General features: G+C 49.2%; 1 protein-coding gene across 1 annotated transcript in view; it reads left to right on the top strand.

The window, feature by feature from the left end:
- The window catches only part of LOC147083699 (NACHT, LRR and PYD domains-containing protein 3-like), a 56102-nt gene extending 35690 nt beyond the window's left edge, over positions 1 to 20412 (top strand). The window contains exons 8-12 of the mRNA XM_085980113.1: positions 8373 to 8459; positions 8602 to 8772; positions 8915 to 9085; positions 9221 to 9388; positions 9536 to 20412. Coding sequence (XP_085836239.1) covers positions 8373 to 8459; positions 8602 to 8772; positions 8915 to 9085; positions 9221 to 9388; positions 9536 to 9623 — 685 coding nt within the window. The 3' untranslated portion in view covers positions 9624 to 20412. The remainder of the gene's footprint in view (positions 1 to 8372; positions 8460 to 8601; positions 8773 to 8914; positions 9086 to 9220; positions 9389 to 9535) is intronic.
- The last annotated feature ends 374 nt before the right edge of the window (positions 20413 to 20786 follow it).

The raw sequence follows: 20786 nt of genomic DNA, 5'->3' as shown, positions 1-20786 counted from the left end.
CACAAAGGAGGACACAAAAAACCTCCCACAGATGTCGGGGAGCATAGGGTCCAATGAGAGGGAGGAACTGAATGAAATCAGTATTTGTAGGGAAATGGTGTTAGGGAAATTGATGGGATTGAAGGCCGATAGATTCCCAGTGCCTGATAATCTACATCCTAGGGTACTTAAGGAAGTAGCCCTAGAAATAGTAGATGCATTGCTAGTCATTTCCAAAATTCTATAGACTCTGGTACAGTTCCCATGGATTGGAGGGTAGCTAATGTTACCCCACTATTCAAAAAAGGCAGTGGAGAGAAAACGGGGAATTATAGACCGGTAAGCCTGACATCGGTAGTGGGGAAAATGCTAGAGTCCATTATAAATGATGTAATAGCAGAGCACTTGGAAAACAGTGACAGTATCAGACAAAGTCAACATGGATTTACAAAAGGTAAATCGTACTTGACTAATCTACTGGAATTTTTTGAGGATGTAACTGGTAGAATAGATAAGGGAAAACGAGTGGCTGTGGTGTATTTGGATTTTCAGAAGGCTTTCGATAAGGTCTCACATAAGAGATTAGCATGTAAAGTTAAAGCACATGGGATTGGGGGCAAGGTACTGACTTGGATAGAGAACTGGTTGGCAGACAGGAAGCAAAGAGTTGGAATAAATGGGTATTTTTCAGAGTGGCAGGCAGTGACTAGTGGGGTACTGCAGGGATCGGTGCAAGGACCCCAGTTATTCACAATATATATTAATGATCTAGACGAGGGAACTAGATGTAATATCTCCAAGTTTGCAGAAGACACATAGAAACACAGAAGATAGGAGCAGGAGTAGGCAATTCGGCCCCTCGAGCCTGCTCCACCATTCAATGAGATCATGGCTGATCATCCAAATTCAGTACCCTGTCCCTGCCTTCTCCCTATATCCCTTGATCCCTTTAGCCTTAAGAAATATATCTCACTCCTTCTTGAATATATTTAATGAACTGGCCTCCACCGCCCTCTGTGGCAGAGAATTCCACAGGTTCACCACTCTCTGGGTGAAGAAATTCCTCCTCATCTCAGTCCTAAATGGCTTACCCCTTATCCTTAGACTATGACCCCTGGTTCTGGACTCCCTGGCAATCGGAAACATCCTTCCTGTATCTAGTCTGTCCAGGTCTGACAGAATTTTATAGGTTTCGATGAGATCCCCTCTCAATCTTCTAATCTCCAGTGAGCATAAGCCCAGTCAACACATTCTCTCCTCATACGTCATTCCTGCCATCCCAGGTATCAGCCTGGTGAATCTTCGCTGCACTCCTTCCATGGCAAGAACGTCCTTCCTCAGACAAGGCGACCAAAACTGCACACAATACTGAAGGTGCGGTCTCACCAAGGCCCTGTACAATTGCAGCAAGACATCCTTGTTCCTGTACTTGAACCCTCTTGCTACGAAGGCCAACATACCATTTGCCTTCTTAACTGCCTGCTGCACCTGCATGCTTACCTTCAGCGACTGGTGCACAAGGACACCCAGGTCTCTTTGCACTTCCCCTTCTCCCAATCTATTGCCATTCAAATAATCTGCCTTCCTGTTTTTGCCACCAAAGTGGCTAACCTCACATTCATCCACATTATTGTGCATTTGCCATGTTTCTGCCCAAGCACCCAACCTGTCCAAATCGTACTGGAGTTTCACGACATCCTCCTCACAGCATAGCCTCCCACCCAGCTTTGTGTCGTCTGCAAATTTGGAGATATTGCATCCAATTTCCTCGTCCAGATCATTAATATATATTGTGAACAGCTGGGGCCCTAGGACCGATCCTTGTGGTACCCCACTAGTCACTGCCTGCCACTCAGAAAACGACCCGTTTATTCCAACTCTTTGCTTTCTATCCGCCAACCAGTTCTCTATCCAAGTCAATACCTTGCCCCCAATCCCATGTGCCTTAATTTTGCCCGCTAATCTCTTATTGACACAAAGCTGGGTGGGACTGTGTGCTGTGAGGAGGATGCCTAGAAACTCCAGTATGATTTGGACAGGTTAGGGGACTGGACAGATGCAGTATCATGTGGATAAATGCGAGGTTATCCACTTTGGTGGCAAAAACAGGAAGGGAGATTATTGTTTGAACGGCAATAGATTGGGAGAAGGGGAAGTGTAACGTGACCTGGGTGTCCTTGTGTACCAGTCACTGAAGGTAAGCATGCAGGTGCAGCAGGCGGTTAAGAAGAAAAATGATATGTTGGCCTTCGTAGCGAGAGGATTCGAGTACAGGAACAAGGATGTCTTGCTGCAGTTGTGCAGGGCCTTGGTGAGACCACAACTTGAGTATTGTGTGCAGTTTTGGTTGCCTTATCTGAGGAAGGATGTTCTTGCCATCGAGGGAGTGCAACGAAGATTCACCAGACTGATACCTGGGATGGCAGGAATGACATATGAGGAGAGATTGGGTTTATACTCGCTGGAGTTTAGAAGAATGAGGGGATCTCATTGAAACTTATAAAATTCTAACAGGACTAGACAGACTAGATGCAGGAAGGATGTTCCCGATGGCGGGGGAGTCCAGAACCAGGGGTCACAGTCTAAGGATAAGGTGTAGGCCATTTCTGACAGAGATGAGGAGGAATTTCTTCACACAGAGAGTGGTGAACCTGTGGAATTCTCTACCACAGAAGGCAACTGAGGCCAAGTCAGTAAATATATTCAAGAAGGAGTTAGATATATTTCTTAAGGCTAAAGGGATCAAGGGATATGGGGAGAAGGCAGGGACAGGGTACTGAGTTTGGATGATCAGCCATGATCTCATTGAATGGTGAAGCAGGCTCGAGGGGCCGAATGGCCTACTCCTGCTCCTAGCTTCTATGTTTCTATGTCTATGTTTCTATTGGGCTGGATTTTAATTCAGGGGCTGGTTGGAGTCGTGTAATCCGCATTTTGTGTTATCCACACAAATCCAAATCGATGTGGGAGATTGATGCGATTTTAACTTAATTGGCCAATTGATTTCCAGCGTGTGGCAACCCATGGCAAATGATTTTTTCCAGTCTGAAATTCGCCGCTGATGACGTCATCATTGCTGCTGCATTTAATGTCTGCAACAAGCCTTGCTTCTTCCGCAGACTGCCAACATTTTGGCCTTTCATGCTACAGGGACCTGGAGGCAGAATGGCCTGTGAAAGACCAAGGTCTGCTCCAAGGTTTGACGACGTTGCCCTGCAGACTTTAGTTGAGGGAGCAAGAGCTCACAAGGAGGTGCTCTTCCCTTCTTCATGGAGGAAAAAGCCTCCCCAGCAGACCAAGGCTGTGTGGCTGCAAGTGGCAGAGGAGGTCAGCTCATTCTCAGTTACCTGCAGAACCTGGACACAGTGCAGGAAGAGATTTCACGACCTTCTGCGCACTGGAAAAGTGAGTATGAATTTCCCATCACCCTCAATCTAATCCCCATTGCTCCTCCTCACCAGCACTCGGCTTTAGCAATTTCTTCCTCCACATCCCACTTGACACTGCCATCCATGCACCCTTACCCATTCCCTCGCTCTCTATGGTCACATTCACCTAACTATTCCAATATGCAGCCCTCACACTCCCTATCACTGTGATGCTATGAAAACAACTAACAACACACAGGGAGGGCCCTTGGTCTTGCCACCTCATTCCATCTTTGTCTCCTTCTAAGTATCTATGCTATGGAATCTCTACACTCACTCCTTCATTCTCACTCACCCTCCACTTGTCTCCGTCTTTACAGGAAAAGGGAGCTCACAATAAGCGCGAAAGAGCGAGGACAGGAGGAGGGCCACCCTCAGTAGCCCACCTCACCCGCTGGGAGGAGGTGGTCCTGGAGATTGTAGGAGTGGAGGAAGTTGCGCAAGTGGCGACGGACAGAGGGGTGCATCACAACAAGCTGGTGACAGAATAGTTTTCCATCTCTCTCACTGACATTGCATGAGTCACTGATAATGATTCTGAAGCTCTAATAGATGGACTTATGATCATCTGCAATGTGCATATAACCTTGGCATCACATCTCTGACTCTTTCCTTTACTCCCCCACAGGACCATCGCAAGCACCCGTCCCCACTAGCCTGGAGGAAGGGCATGAGCCTCAAGACTCCTCAAAGGAAGCTGCAACATCTGAGGGCGTAGCATCAGCAGAATTAAGCGCATCCAGCACCAGCACAGACACTCTCACCTCAGTGGGACCTTCCGGACATAGAGTAGTGTTGTCACCTGGTGTATCACAGCTCACAAGTGAGCATCAGCAAATTGTGGAGACAGGAACAGCAGTGGAGAGTCCTAGTCGGAGGGCGCAGGACTCTGCCAGCTCGGCTCAGCTGCATGGCAACCCTCTGCCTCTGGGTCCATCCATAAGATCAGCAGTGCTGGAACTCCAGGAACAGATGCAAGAGTCTCTGGCAGGTTTTGTCTCCAGGGTCGCTGTGAGTGTGGAGCGAATGGAGGAGTCCATAGCAAACATGAACAGAGCCTTTGTGAACGCATCAGCATGGAAAGGATGGCAGCCTCCATGGAGGTGATAAGTCACCAGAATGCAGAAAACATGGTGAGTGTTCAGAATAGAATGACATCTCTGGAGGAGCGATGGTGATCTATTGAACAGAGAAACCAGACCTTCATGGAAGTCCTCCTGAGTAGGACTGCCAGTGCAGATACGGGTCCCTATGGCCCCCCGATATGCAGCAAGGTGCTCTCAAGCCACTTACAAGTGCTGAGGGGGACCTGACCCATGAGAGGGAAGTTGGTGGCAGACATCAAGGAATTGGGGGCTCCTCTCCAAACATTCACACTTCCATGCCACTGCAGAGCCCTCGGTCGCAGAGCCCTCGGTCACAGCCCCACCAGAGTCCACACCCAACTGAGATCGGCGACTCAACCCCTGCACAGCCGCAGGAGCAGCAGGCTGTTGACGAGCCCTCACAGGTTCGCAACCCAGAGGACGATCGCCAAAGGTGTCGAGACAGGAGCAGCAGGAAAGTGAGCAAGGGGCCTCCACATCTGCTGAAGCCACAGGGGAAGCACCACGTAGGAGCACGCGTAAGAGAATGATACTGCACAAATAGTCACAATGGTAGTCACTTGGGTGAAATTTGATGTTTTCTGTGAAAAAGCCATCAGATGAATAATGTAAAGAAAAAATCTGATGGCTACTGCTGTAGTTGTGGCGTGTGTCTTTTCGCAAATGGGACTTTCACATTGAGGGCTTAGGATTACTTGCAATTGCCAGTATGGTGGTGAAATTGCTTGAAATCCGCTGGTCCTTGGCCATTGTCGATGCTCAGGTAAGAAGCTGCGAGGCAAAAGTGCTTAATTGGCTAGGCTAAGCAAATTTGGACAAGGTGAGTGCGTTCCTTGCATCCTGGCCAGCAATGTGGTCGCGCGCTGGCGCCTTCTGGCCTGTGCAGCTTCAGGTGGGTGAGCGGGAGCTTGGCGCACCTGCTGTTGCTGCTGCTGTTGGTGGTGCTGTTGTTCATGGTTCTGCTGGTGCCGTGGCTGGTCTTCGTCCGAATCTGATGTCCAGGAGGAAAGGAAATAAATGGTTCCCATGCTTCTGGTATATGCCTCAGTTGAGGAAGCGCTCCGTGAAGGTGGCGAGAGGGGTTTCCCAGGAGGTCACACTGGAGATGGGTGTCAGGCTCGAAACTTCCACAGCTGTGGTTAAGCCTTCTAAAAGTTACCCCAGACCTGAGACTACAAAGTCCTGCCACCTGCAAATGATGGCTGATCAAATCTCCTCTTTCATGGTTGACCTGCAGCTGATAGTCAGCAATCCAATTGTGCTCCCGCCAGTTTTCACCGTCGTGTTTCAGAACAGGCGTGTTTCATGTGGGAAAAGGGTGAAAATCGCAAAGGCCTTTCAAAATGGCATTTTAGAGCCAATTTAGTGCTTGTTAAGGGCCTTAACGGCCTCTCCCGCCTCCTGGAGGTGGCACGGAGACAGGACCACTAGACATGAATGATTTAAAATTGATTGGAAACGGGATGGAGGCGGGGTTGGGCCCGCCTGCCAGTTTATGCAATTTTAACCCCCCACAAGCCTCCAATCCCACCTCCATGGCCCAATGAAAATCCAGCCCATTAATTCTGTTTTTCTCTCTAGATGCTGCCTGACCTGCTGGGTATTTCCAGCATTTTCTGTTTTTATTTCAGCATAAATTCTCCTTATATAAAATCCTGGGGGACGGATTTTACAGCAGCAGTTACCGTTTCACAATATAACTCACCCCGATATATTATACAGATTAATATAACGCAGAGAGTATAAATTACAGGGAAGCACCGCTTTATCATTTAATTCTGGGAAAATCATCCCATTTCCATAAAGTCCGGGACTTAAGGAGCAGCAAAAATGAGACAAGTTGCTCCAACCATGACGAGGCCGGTCACTGAGCTCCAGGAGCTAATTCTGATCATCAGGGAATGAGACCGGACTGAGGGACATTTAAAGGCTTCGCACAGACAGCACTTTATTTAATTAATACATTTACGGACAGTCCCTGAATATATGGGAAGTTGGACAGAGTGAGATTAAATCCCAGTGACAGGAATAGTGGTGAATTTCGCAGGGGTCAGCGGGCGTGATCGGTGCCAGGTAGGATGGGCAACTGGATTTATTCCCAGCGGGTCGGGACCCCACTGTCAACCCGCCGCCATGCCCCCGCCCCCACCCCCAGACCTGACCTGCAGTGGCAGGGGAGGCAATTCAGGTCATTATGACCTTGCTAACAAAGGATTAACAACTATTTTCAGCTCACCTTCAGAGTTTATCAGGTCACCCGTGTGGTCTGCGCTGCTCGGGGATCACGTCAGGTAAGCTGGGCGGGAGTTGAAAGGCCATGGAACCATTTCATTACTTGACAGCTGGAAATGTGCTATAAAAGCTCCCATCTCACAGCTGTTCACTTTCCAAGCTCAGAAGCTGTTGCTTCCTGCATTTGGAAGACGGATTGAGCTTTATGCAGTTTGCAAGTGTTTGGAGCAAACCCTCTATCCAGTGACCCCTCAATGGATCAACCTCTTTCACCTTTGACCGTTTGCTTCTGTAATCTCAAGTTCACCTGCCATCTATTACATCAGAATGTGTACGGTTTATACTGTCTCACCTTGGGCCTCAGAGTCACACCACGATCAGCCCCAACACCTGCAGGACCAGGCACACCAGCAGCACCAACACCAACCTTCACCATAACTCCTGATTCTGCACAGCACAGATGGCATCAACACCCGATCACATTGCTGACCGGGTCACCAGAGATAGCCTCAACATGGTCAGATATACTTCACATAACGCTGGATGCCACATGATGTGCCAGGTTAACACCAACCCACACCAACAACACAAAGCATCCCATCAATGCCCAAACCATTCCTGTCACACTCATCATCATTGCGGGGGCAACGTTATGTCTCACCAGTCAATGAAACTCACTAAGCCATTTCCGAAGGTGCACACAAATCTGTCAAAGAACGGAAAGTGTTGAAAAGAAAGATTTCAATGTTTGACAAAACATTAACAGAAAGATCACATGAACATTGGCTAAAACACACAATTGCCTACCCTTGTGTGTTGTTAGTTGGTTCAATTGGACTAGGATGAGGGTGAGTGTGATGGCTGTCTAGTGAGATGGGGATGTGATAATATAGACAGAGGGATGGGTGGAGGTTCAAGGTAAGTTGGTGTGAGTAAGAATGTGCAGGAGTATGGTAGGGAAGGCAGAGTGAAGGGGATGTGATGAGTAGCACAGCAGGATGAGGTTGAGGATGCCTTTGCAGTAACGTTTCGTGATCTACTGAGATCATTGAAATGTTTGCGCCACTGCAGGCTGGTCCTCCTGACAACATTCCTGCTTGAGCCCCACTGTGCAATGTGCAACCAGGCTGTGTTTGTCTTTTCCACCCCTTGGAAGTGACGCGAACCTCCTTGCATGCTGTGGCTCCCTCCATACGCATATAGAAGGAGTTATGGGAGATCCTGGGTGCAGCCCTGCTCCTCTGTGCTGATGTTGTCAGTGTTTGTAGCACCTCAATACTGTAGAACACTGACATCACAATGGTCAAACTCATGTTGTCAGTGTTTGTAGCACCTCAATACTGTAGAACACTGACATCACAATGGTCAAACTCAATGTGTGAGTCATCAAATGAGGTCATCAAACCCGCTTCCCCCAATTCTCCAGAGCGAGGCCGCGACCCGGCCCCACCCCCACCCGACCCGACCCCGGCCGCACCCATCCTGCCCAGGGAGCGAAATCGCGGGAGGTAATTGGTTTATTAATTTCCTGAAATACTTTCAGTGATTAATGTAATATCCAAGAGAGAAAAATATATCAGATCCGGGCTTTGATTCAGTTTGTTTCCCTCTCTGTGTTTGTGTTTAGACTGAGTTACAATAAACTGGGAGATTCAGGAGTGAAACTATTGTCTGCGGCTCTGAGGAACCCGGACTGTAAAATACAGACACTGTGGTAAGTACCAGACTCTGTGAGATTGTGTTTATAATAACTGGATGTCTGACACTGAACATTATTATTAGTATCAGTAACAGTGTTAGTGTCAATCCACAGAGTTTACTCTGATTCCTGTTATTTCTCTCTCTCTGGTCCCCAGGCTGAGTGATGTTGGTCTCACAGATTCTTGCGCCGGGGATCTCGCCTCCGCTCTCAGTACAAACCGGTCATTGATGGATCTGAACCTGGGTAATAATAAACTGGGAGATTCAGGAGTGAAACGACTGTCTCCAGCTCTGAGGAACCCGGACTGTAAAATACAGACACTGTGGTAAGTACCGGACAGTGTGAGATTGTGTTTATAATAACTGGGTTTCTGACACGGTACATTATTATTAATATCAGTGATAGTGTTATTAAGAAACACTGGGGATTTACTCTGATTCCTGTTATTTCTCTCTCTCTGATCTCAGTCTACGGGCTGTCGGTCTCACAGATTCTTGTGCCGGGGATCTCGCCTCCGCTCTCAGTACAAACCGGTCATTGATGGATCTGAACCTGGGTAATAATAAACTGGGAAATTCAGGAGTGAAACTACTGTCTGTGGCTCTGAGGAACCCGGACTGTAAAATACAGAAACTGGAGTAAGTACCAGACCGTGTGAGATTGTGTTTATAATAACTGGATGTCTGTGACACTGTACATTAGAATCAGTAATAGTGTTATTAATAAATACTAGGGATTTACTCTGATTCCTGTTATTTCTCTCTGATCCGCAGGCTGTATATTAACGGTCTCACAGATTCTTGTGCCGAGGATCTCTTCTCCGCTCTCAGTACAAACCGGTCACTGATGGTTCTGAACTTGGTAGCAAACTCCTTCACAGACCCATCTGTCCCCGCTCTCTGCCGCATCATACTGACCTGCAGGAGTCTGGAACGGATCGTGTGAGTGTGTTAATGTTAATAGGATTCAGTCACATTTTTGAGTAATATTTGTCTATAATTATTATTGAAAAATTAACCCCAGGCTCTCTGTTATTTACACTGTTGTTCAATCTGTTTATTTCCTGTTTAATCTTTAATCTGTTTCAGGCTGTTGGGGAATCAGTTCAGTTCAACCGGAAAGAAACAGCTGGAGTCGCTGCAGGGATCCAGACCCGGACTGAGTGTGGATGTGTGAACATTTCAATTGATGACGTCACTGCTCTCATTATTTGACTATTTTTGGCCGATGACTTGATTTTAATTTAATTTAAGGGTTTCCAGCTCGAGCTGATCGCGTCATCTCCCATTGTGAGGTCAGAGGCCCAGCCACAGGGTCACGAGCCTCAGCCGGCCAGCCCCACAGCACTGCTTCTGCAGAATATCCAGGGCTGAATGTTCCCCAATGGGGCACTGGGCAAATGCACAGACAGGAAGTGCCCAGGGTGGGGCTCAGTCTGGGCTGCAGTGGGACACTGACTATTCCACTCAGTGTTCCTGGGTGTCTCTCCCAGTGAGGAGTGAGGCTCTGTAACCAGTGTCCCTGTGTACAGTGTGTATCTCTCCCAGTGAGGAGTGAGGCTCTGTAACAAGTGTCCCTGTGTACAGTGTGTATCTCTCCCAGTGAGGAGTCAGGCTCTGTAACCAGTGTCCCTGTGTACAGTGTGTCTCTCCCAGTGCGGAGTCACACTCTGTAACAAGTGTCCCTGTGTACAGTGTGTATCTCTCCCAGTGAGGAGTGAGGCTCTGTAACAAGTGTCCCTGTGTACAGTGTGTGTCTCCCCCAGTGAGGAGTCAGGCTCTGTAACAAGTGTCCCTGTGTACAGTGTGTATCTCTCCCAGTGAGGAGTCAGGCTCTGTAACAAGTGTCCCTGTGTACAGTGTGTATCTCTCCCAGTGAGGAGTGAGGCTCTGTAACAAGTGTCCCTGTGTACAGTGTGTATCTCTCCCAGTGAGGAGTCAGGCTCTGTAACCAGTGTCCCTGTGTACAGTGTGTCTCTCCCAGTGAGGAGTCAGGCTCTGTAACCAGTGTCCCTGTGTACAGTGTGTGTCTCTCCCAGTGCGGAGTCACACTCTGTAACAAGTGTCCCTGTGTACAGTGTGTGTCTCCCCCAGTGAGGAGTCAGGCTCTGTAACAAGTGTCCCTGTGTACAGTGTGTATCTCTCCCAGTGAGGAGTCAGGCTCTGTAACAAGTGTCCCTGTGTACAGTGTGTGTCTCCCCCAGTGAGGAGTCAGGCTCTGTAACAAGTGTCCCTGTGTACAGTGTGTGTCTCTCCCAGTGCGGAGTCACACTCTGTAACAAGTGTCCCTGTGTACAGTGTGTGTCTCCCCCAGTGAGGAGTCAGGCTCTGTAACAAGTGTCCCTGTGTACAGTGTGTATCTCTCCCAGTGAGGAGTCAGGCTCTGTAACAAGTGTCCCTGTGTACAGTGTGTGTCTCCCCCAGTGAGGAGTCAGGCTCTGTAACAAGTGTCCCTGTGTACAGTGTGTGTCTCCCCCAGTGAGTCATAGAGTTATACAGCACAGAAAGAGGCCCTTCGGCCCATCGCGTCCGCGCCGGCCATCAAGCCCTGTCTAATCTAATCCCATTTTCCAGCATTTGGTCCGTAGCCTTGTATGCTATGGCATTTCAAGTGCTCATCCAAATGCTTCTTGAATGTTGTGAGGGTCCCTGCCTCTACCACCCTTTCAGGCAGTGAGTTCCAGATTCCAACCACCCTCTGGGTGAAAAAGTTTTTCCTCAAATCCCCTCTAAACCTCCTGCCCCTTACCTTGAATCTATGCCCCCTTGTTATTGACCCCTCTACTAAGGGGAAAAGTTCCTTTCTATCTAACCTATCTATGCCCCTCATAATTTTGTACACCTCAATCAGGTCCCCCCTCAGCCTTCTCTGCTCCAAGGAAATCAACCCCAGCCTGTCCAGTCTTTCTTCATAGCTGAAGCACTCCAGCCCAGGTAACATCCTGGTACATCTCCTCTGCACCCTCGCCAAAGCAATCACATCCTTCCTATAGTGTGGCGACCAGAACTGCACACAGTTCTCCAGCTGTGGCCTTACCAGCATTTTGTACAGCTCCATCATAACCTCCCTGCTCTTGCCTTCATTAGCCGAGGCATAGAATATAAGTATCCCATATGCCTTTTTAACCACCTTATCCACCTGTTCTGCTGCCTTGAGGGATCTATGTACATGCACACCAAGGTCCCTCTGATCCTTTGTCTTTCCTAGGGTCTTACCATTCATTGTGTATTCCTTTGCCTTGTTAGTCCGTCCAAAATGCATCACCTCACACTTTTCAGGGTTAAATTCCATTTGCCACTGTTCCGCCCATCTGACCAACCCATCTATATCGTCCTGTAGCCTGAGGCTTCCCTCCTCGCTATTTACCACCCCACCAATTTTAGTGTCATCTGCGAACTTACTGATCATACCTTTTACATTCACATCCAAATCATTAATGTAGACCACAAACAGCAAGGGACCCAGCACCGATCCCTGCGGTACCCCACTGGACACAGGCTTCCTGTCAGAAAAACAACCTTCCACCATCACCCTCTGCCTTCTGCCACTAAGCCAGTTTTGGATCCAATGTGCCAAGGCACCCTGGATCCCATGGGCTCTACCTTCCTGACCAGTCTCCTATGTGGGACTTTATCAAAAGCCTTACCGAAATCCATGTAAACTGCATCCACTGCACTCCCCTCATCCACACACCTAGTCACCACCTCGAAAAATTCAAGCAAATAGGTCAGACATGATCTACCCTTGACAAAGCCATGCTGGCTATCCCTAATTAATTCTTGCCTCTCCAAGTGGAGACTAATTCTGTTCCTCAGAATTTTTTCCAATAATTTCCCTACCACTGATGTTAGGCTCACTGGCCTAATTCCCTGGTTTATCCCTACTGCCATTCTTGAATAATGGTACTACGTTAGCTGTTCGCCAGTCCTCTGGCACATCCCCTGTGGCCAGAGAGGTTCTGAAAATTTGTGTCAGAGCCCCTGCAATCTCCTCCTTTGCCTCACATAGTAGCCTGGGATACATCTCGTCCAGGCCTGGGGATTTATCCACTTTTAAGCCTGCTAAAACCGCTAGTACCGCCTCCCTCTCGATGCTAATATGTTCAAGTATATCACAGTCCCCCTGCCTGATTTCTATGTCCACATCATCCTTCTCCATAGTGAACACAGATGCAAAAAATTCATTTAAAACCCCACCTACATCTTCTGGCTCTACACACAGCTTGCCACTTTGGTCCCTAATGGGCCCTACTCTTTCCCTAGTTATCCTCTTGCCCTTAATATACTTATAAAACACCTTAGGATTTTCCTTTATATTGCTCACCAGTGTTATTTCATGGCCCCTCCTCGCTCTCCTAATTTTTTTTTGAAATATCCCCGTGCACTTTTTATACTCCTCTAGGGTTTCCTCTGTCTTTAGTCCTTTGTATCTGCAAAAAGCCCCCCTTTTTTTCCTAATCCATTCTTGTATATCCCTTGACATCCAAGGTTCCCTGGGCTTGTTGGTCCCACCCTTGACCTTTACGGGAACATGTTGCCATTGTACCCTCTCAATTTCCTTTCTGAAAGACTCCCGTTGCTCCGATGTGGATTTTCCTTCAAGTAGCTGATCCCAGTCCACATTGGCCAGATCCTGCCTTATCATATTAAAATCGGCCTTCCCCCAATTTAGAACCTTTATTTCCGGTCCATCCTTGTCCTTTTCCATGACTACCTTAAATCTCACCGAATTATGGTCACTGTCACCAAAGTGCTCACCTACTAACACATCTACCACTTGCCCGGCCACATTCCCTAGAATTAGGTCCAGTACCGTCCCCTCTCTTGTAGAACTTTCTACATGCTGGCTCAAAAAGCTCTCCTGGATGCACTTTAAGAATTCTGCACCCTCTAAGCCTTTTGCACTCTGACTATCCCAGGTAATATCCCAGTGAGGTGTCGGACACTGTAACAAGTGTCCCTGTGTACAGTGTGTCTCTCCCAGTGAGGAGTCAGACTCTGTAACAAGTGTCCCTGTGTACAGTGTGTCTCTCCCAGTGAGGAGTCGGACTCTGTAACAAGTGTCCCTGTGTACAGTGTGTCTCTCCCAGTGAGGAGTCGGACTCTGTAACAACTGTCCCTGTGTACAGTGTGTCTCTCCCAGTGAGGAGTCGGACTCTGTAACAAGTGTCCCTGTGTACAGTGTGTCTCTCCCAGTGAGGAGTCGGACTCTGTGACAAGTGTCCCTGTGTACAGTGTGTCTCTCCCAGTGAGGAGTCAGACTGTGTAACAAGTGTCCCTGTGCACAGTGTGTGTCTCTCCCAGTGAGGAGTCACACTCTGTAACAAGTGTCCCTGTGTACAGTGTGTCTCTCCCAGTGAGGAGTCACACTCTGTAACAAGTGTCCCTGTGTACAGTGTGTGTCTCACCCAGTGAGGAGTCACACTCTGTAACAAGTGTCCCTGTGTACAGTGTGTCTCACCCAGTAAGGAGTCAGACTCTGTAACAAGTGTCCCTGTGTACAGTGTGTGTCTCACCCAGTGAGGAGTCACACTCTGTAACAAGTGTCCCTGTGTACAGTGTGTCTCTCCCAGTGAGGAGTCGTACTCTGTAACAAGTGTCCCTGTGTACAGTGTGTCTCTCCCAGTGAGGAGTCAGACTGTGTAACAAGTGTCCCTGTGTACAGTGTGTCTCTCCCAGTGAGGAGTCAGACTGTGTAACAAGTGTCCCTGTGTACAGTGTGTCTCTCCCAGTGAGGAGTCGGACTCTGTAAAAAGTGTCCCTGTGTACAGTGTGTCTCTCCCAGTGAGGAGTCGGACTGTGTAACAAGTGTCCTTGTGTACAGTGTGTCTCTCCCAGTGAGGAGTCAGACTGTGTAACAAGTGTCCCTGTGTACAGTGTGTCTCTCCCAGTGAGGAGTCAGACTGTGTAACAAGTGTCCCTGTGTACAGTGTGTCTCTCCCAGTGAGGAGTCAGACTGTGTAACAAGTGTCCCTGTGTACAGTGTGTGTATCTCCCAGTGAGGAGTCACACTCTGTAACAAGTGTCCCTGTGTACAGTGTGTCTCTCCCAGTGAGGAGTCAGACTGTGTAACAAGTGTCCCTGTGCACATTGTGTGTCTCCCCCAGTGAGGAGTCACACTCTGTAACAAGTGTCCCTGTGTACAGTGTGTGTCTCTCCCAGTGAGGAGTCACACTCTGTAACAAGTGCCCCTGTGTACCGTGTGTCTCTCCCAGTGAGGAGTCGGACTCGGTAACAAGTGTCCCTGTGTACAGTGTGTCTCTCCCAGTGAGGAGTCACACTCTGTAACAAGTGTCCCTGTGTACAGTGTGTGTCTCTCCCAGTGAGGAGTCACACTCTGTAACAAGTGCCCCTGTGTACCGTGTGTCTCTCCCAGTGAGGAGTCACACTCTGTAACAAGTGTCCCTGTGTACAGTGTGTCTCTCCCAGTGAGGAGTCAGACTCTGTAACAAGTGTCCCTGTGTACAGTGTGTCTCTCCCAGTGAGGAGTCGGACTCTGTAACAAGTGTCCCTGTGCACATTGTGTGTCTCCCCCAGTGAGGAGTCACACTCTGTAACAAGTGTCCCTGTGTACAGTGTGTCTCACCCAGTGAGGAGTCGGACTGTGTAACAAGTGTCCCTGTGTACAGTGTGTGTCTCTCCCAGTGAGGAGTCAGACTGTGTAACAAGTGTCCCTGTGTACAGTGTGTGTCTCTCCCAGTGAGGAGTCACACTCTGTAACAAGTGCCCCTGTGTACCGTGTGTCTCTCCCAGTGAGGAGTCGGACTCGGTAACAAGTGTCCCATGTACAGTGTGTCTCTCCCAGTGAGGAGTCGGACTCTGTAACAAGTGTCCTTGTGTACAGTGTGTCTCTCCCAGTGAGGAGTCACACTCTGTAACAAGTGTCCCTGTGTACAGTGTGTCTCTCCCAGTGAGGAGTCACACTCTGTAACAAGTGTCCCTGTGCACAGTGTGTGTCTCCCCCAGTGAGGAGTCACACTCTGTAACAAGTGTCCCTGTGTACAGTGTGTCTCACCCAGTGAGGAGTCAGACTGTGTAACAAGTGTCCCTGTGTACAGTGTGTCTCTCCCAGTGAGGAGTCACACTCTGTAACAAGTGTCCCTGTGTACAGTGTGTCTCTCCCAGTGAGGAGTCGGACTCTGTAACAAGTGTCCCTGTGTACAGTGTGTCTCTCCCAGTGAGGAGTCACACTCTGTAACAAGTGTCCCTGTGTACAGTGTGTCTCACCCAGTGAGGAGTCACACTCTGTAACTGTGTCCCTGTGTACAGTGTGTCTCTCCCAGTGAGGAGTCACACTCTGTAACAAGTGTCCCTGTGTACAGTGTGTCTCTCCCAGTGAGGAGTCACACTCTGTAAGATGTGTCCCTGTGCACAGTGTGTGTCTCCCCCAGTGAGGAGTCGGACTCTGTAACAAGTGTCCCTGTGTACAGTGTGTCTCTCCCAGTGAGGAGTCGGACTCTGTAACAAGTGTCCCTGTGTACAGTGTGTGTCTCCCAGTGAGGAGTCACACTCTGTAACAAGTGTCCCTGTGTACAGTGTGTCTCCCCCAGTGAGGAGTCGGACTCTGTAACAAGTGTCCCTGTGTACAGTGTGTCTCACCCAGTGAGGAGTCGGACTCTGTAACAAGTGTCCCATGTACAGTGTGTCTCTCCCAGTGAGGAGTCGGACTCTGTAACAAGTGTCCCATGTACAGTGTGTCTCTCCCAGTGAGGAGTCGGACTCTGTAACAAGTGTCCCTGTGTACAGTGTGTCTCTCCCAGTGAGGAGTCGGACTCTGTAACAAGTGTCCCATGTACAGTGTGTCTCTCCCAGTGAGGAGTCACACTCTGTAACAAGTGTCCCTGTGTACAGTGTGTCTCTCCCAGTGAGGAGTCAGACTCTGTAACAAGTGTCCCTGTGTACAGTGTGTGTCTCTCCCAGTGAGGAGTCAGACTCTGTAACAAGTGTCCCTGTGTACAGTGTGTGTCTCTCCCAGTGAGGAGTCGGACTGTGTAACAAGTGTCCCTGTGTACAGTGTGTCTCTCCCAGTGAGGAGTCAGACTCTGTAACAAGTGTCCCTGTGTACAGTGTGTGTCTCTCCCAGTGAGGAGTCGGACTGTGTAACAGGTGTCCCTGTGTGCAGTGTGTCTCTCCCAGTGAGGAGTCACACTCTGTTACAAGTGTCCCTGTGTACAGTGTGTGTCTCCCAGTGAGGAGTCAGACTGTGTAACAAGTGTCCCTGTGTACAGTGTGTGTCTCTCCCAGTGAGGAGTCACACTCTGTTACAAGTGTCCCTGTGTACAGTGTGTGTCTCCCAGTGAGGAGTCAGACTCTGTAACAAGTGTCCCTGTGTACAGTGTGTGTATCTCCCAGTGAGGAGTCAGAGTCTGTAACAAGTGTCCCTGTGTACAGTGTGTATCTCCCAGTGAGGAGTCGGACTCTGTAACAAGTGTCCCATGTACAGTGTGTCTCTCCCAGTGAGGAGTCAGACTCTGTAACAAGTGTCCCTGTGTACAGTGTGTCTCTCCCAGTGAGGAGTCACACTCTGTAACAAGTGTCCCTGTGTACAGTGTGTCTCTCCCAGTGAGGAGTCGGACTCTGTAACAAGTGTCCCTGTGTACAGTGTGTGTCTCTCCCAGTGAGGAGTCGGACTCTGTAACAAGTGTCCCTGTGTACAGTGTGTGTCTCCCAGTGAGGAGTCGGACTCTGTAACAAGTGTCCCTGTGTACAGTGTGTGTCTCCCAGTGAGGAGTCGGACTCTGTAACAACTGTCCCTGTGTACAGTGTGTCTCTCCCAGTGAGGAGTCACACTCTGTAACAAGTGCCCCTGTGTACAGTGTGTGTCTCCCAGTGAGGAGTCAGACTCTGTAACAGGTGTCCCTGTGTACAGTGTGTCTCTCCCAGTGAGGAGTCACACTCTGTAACAAGTGTCCCTGTGTACAGTGTGTCTCTCCCAGTGAGGAGTCGGACTCTGTAACAAGTGTCCCTGTGTACAGTGTGTGTCTCCCAGTGAGGAGTCACACTCTGTAACAAGTGTCCCTGTGTACAGCGTGTGTCTCTCCCAGTGAGGAGTCACACTCTGTAACAAGTGTCCCTGTGTACCGTGTGTCTCTCCCAGTGAGGAGTCACACTCTGTAAATGTGTCCCTGTGTACAGTGTGTCTCTCCCAGTGAGGAGTCACACTCTGTAACAAGTGTCCCTGTGTACCGTGTGTCTCTCCCAGTGAGGAGTCACACTCTGTAAATGTGTCCCTGTGTACAGTGTGTCTCTCCCAGTGAGGAGTCGGACTCTGTAACAAGTGTCCCTGTGTACAGTGTGTCTCTCCCAGTGAGGAGTCACACTCTGTAACAAGTGTCCCTGTGTAGTGTGTCTCTCCCAGTGAGGAGTCAGACTGTGTAACAAGTGTCCCTGTGTACAGTGTGTCTCTCCCAGTGAGGAGTCACACTCTGTAACAAGTGTCCCATGTACAGTGTGTCTCCCCCAGTGAGGAGTCTCACTCTGTAAATGTGTCCCTGTGTACAGTGTGTGTCTCTCCCAGTGAGGAGTCAGACTGTGTAACAAGTGTCCCTGTGTACAGTGTGTGTCTCTCCCAGTGAGGATTCAGACTGTGTAACAAGTGTCACTGTGTACAGTGTGTGTCTATTCCAGTGAGGAGTCAGACTGTGTAACAAGTGTCCCTGTGTACAGTGTGTCTCTCCCCGTGAGGAGTCGGGCTCTGTAACAAGTGTCCCTGTGTACCGTGTGTCTCTCCCAGTGAGGAGTCGGGCTCTGTAACAAGTGTCCCTGTGTACAGTGTGTCTCTCCCAGTGAGGAGTCGGACTCTGTAACAAGTGTCCCTGTGTACAGTGTGTCTCCCCCAGTGAGGAGTCACACTCTGTAACAAGTGTCCCTGTGTACAGTGTGTGTCTCTCCCAGTGAGGAGTCGGACTCTGTAACAAGTGTCCCTGTGTACAGTGTGTCTCTCCCAGTGAGGAGTCACACTCTGTAACAAGTGTCCCTGTGTACAGTGTGTCTCTCCCAGTGAGGAGTCAGACTGTGTAACAAGTGTCCCTGTGTACAGTGTGTCTCTCCCAGTGAGGAGTCACACTCTGTAACAAGTGTCCCTGTGTACAGTGTGTCTCTCCCAGTGAGGAGTCAGACTGTGTAACAAGTGTCCCTGTGTACAGTGTGTCTCTCCCAGTGAGGAGTCACACTCTGTAACAAGTGTCCCTGTGTACAGTGTGTCTCTCCCAGTGAGGAGTCGGACTCTGTAACAAGTGTCCCTGTGTACAGTGTGTCTCTCCCAGTGAGGAGTCACACTCTGTAACAAGTGTCCCTGTGTACAGTGTGTCTCTCCCAGTGAGGAGTCGGACTCTGTAACAAGTGTCCCTGTGTACAGTGTGTCTCTCCCAGTGAGGAGTCAGACTCTGTAACAAGTGTCCCTGTGTACAGTGTGTCTCTCCCAGTGAGGAGTCAGACTCTGTAACAAGTGTCCCTGTGTACAGTGTGTGTCTCTCCCAGTGAGGAGTCGGACTCTGTAACAAGTGTCCCTGTGTACAGTGTGTCTCTCCCAGTGAGGAGTCACACTCTGTAACAAGTGTCCCTGTGTACAGTGTGTCTCTCCCAGTGAGGAGTCAGACTCTGTAACAAGTGTCCTTGTGTACAGTGTGTCTCTCCCAGTGAGGAGTCAGACTCTGTAACAAGTGTCCCTGTGTACAGTGTGTCTCTCTCCCAGTGAGGAGTCGGACTCTGTAACAAGTGTCCCTGTGTACAGTGTGTCTCTCCCAGTGAGGAGTCAGACTCTGTAACAAGTGTCCCTGTGTACAGTGTGTCTCTCCCAGTGAGGAGTCGGACTCTGTAACAAGTGTCCCTGTGTACAGTGTGTCTCTCCCAGTGAGGAGTCGGACTCTGTAACAAGTGACCCTGTGTACAGTGTGTCTCTCCCAGTGAGGAGTCAGACTCTGTAACAAGTGTCCCTGTGTACAGTGTGTGTCTCCCAGTGAGGAGTCGGACTCTGTAACAAGTGTCCCTGTGTACAGTGTGTCTCTCCCAGTGAGGAGTCACACTCTGTAACAAGTGTCCCTGTGTACAGTGTGTCTCTCCCAGTGAGGAGTCGGACTCTGTAACAAGTGTCCCTGTGTACAGTGTGTCTCACCCAGTGAGGAGTCGGACTCTGTAACAAGTGTCCCTGTGTACAGTGTGTGTCTCCCAGTGAGGAGTCGGACTCTGTAACAAGTGTCCCTGTGTACAGTGTGTCTCTCCCAGTGAGGAGTCAGACTCTGTAACAAGTGTCCCTGTGTACAGTGTGTCTCTCCCAGTGAGGAGTCACTCTGTAACAAGTGTCCCTGTGTACAGTGTGTGTCTCCCAGTGAGGAGTCACTCTGTAACAAGTGTCCCTGTGTACAGCGTGTCTCTCCCAGTGAGGAGTCGGACTCTGTAACAAGTGTCCCTGTGTACAGCGTGTCTCTCCCAGTGAGGAGTCACACTCTGTAACAAGTGTCCCTGTGTACAGCGTGTCTCTCCCAGTGAGGAGTCACACTCTGTAACAAGTGTCCCTGTGTACAGTGTGTCTCTCCCAGTGAGGAGTCACACTCTGTAACAAGTGTCCCTGTGTACAGTGTGTCTCTCCCAGTGAGGAGTCACACTCTGTAAATGTGTCCCTACAACCCTCCGAGATTTCTCCACTCCTCTGACCTGTTGCACATCCTCGATTTTCGTTGCTTTGCATTGTTGCCATAACTTCAGCTGCCAAGACACTGAACTCTGGTATTCCCTCCCTAAACCTCTTCGCTGCTCTACCTCTCCATCCTCCTCCATTAAACGCTTTTTAAAACCTACCAGATACCCCGAGTTTTGGGCCATCTCTGATAAAATCTCTACGTGGCTGTGTGTCAGATTTTGTCTGCTAATTGCCTTATGTCGGTTCATTTCATTAAAGCTGTTATATAAATACAAGTTATTGTTGTTGTCCCTGTGTTGTGTTAATAAAACTCCACCGCTTCAGCTCATGCCTGGTCTCCTCGACATTCTCAATAACTGGTTTCACTGTTTTAATATATTAAATAAAGGTTTCTCTTAAGTACATCCCAACTACTCCCCCTCTGAAGAAGGCCTCGGTCGGTCCCCTCTGAAGAAGGTCTCGTTCAGTCTCCTCAGGACCAGGCCTCGGTCGGTCCCCTCTGAAGAAGGTCTCGTTCAGTCTCCTCAGGACCAGGCCTTGGTTAGTCCCCTCTGAAGGACATCTGACAGTAAAAGCTGCTGTGGAATCTTTGCATTATTCTACTTCCCCTCTACTCAAATCAAGACAAGACAGGCAGGCAGACAGACATATGAAATTAAGACAACATGCAGAATAGAAATCAAAACAGAAAATGCTGGAGAT

Source organism: Somniosus microcephalus, unplaced genomic scaffold, assembly GCF_052327205.1.
Source record: "Somniosus microcephalus isolate GS21.2 unplaced genomic scaffold, FLI_Smic_1.0 scaffold39, whole genome shotgun sequence".
In the NCBI taxonomy this organism is placed as follows: Eukaryota; Metazoa; Chordata; class Chondrichthyes; order Squaliformes; family Somniosidae; genus Somniosus; species Somniosus microcephalus.
This window is presented reverse-complemented; position numbering and strand designations above follow the sequence as displayed.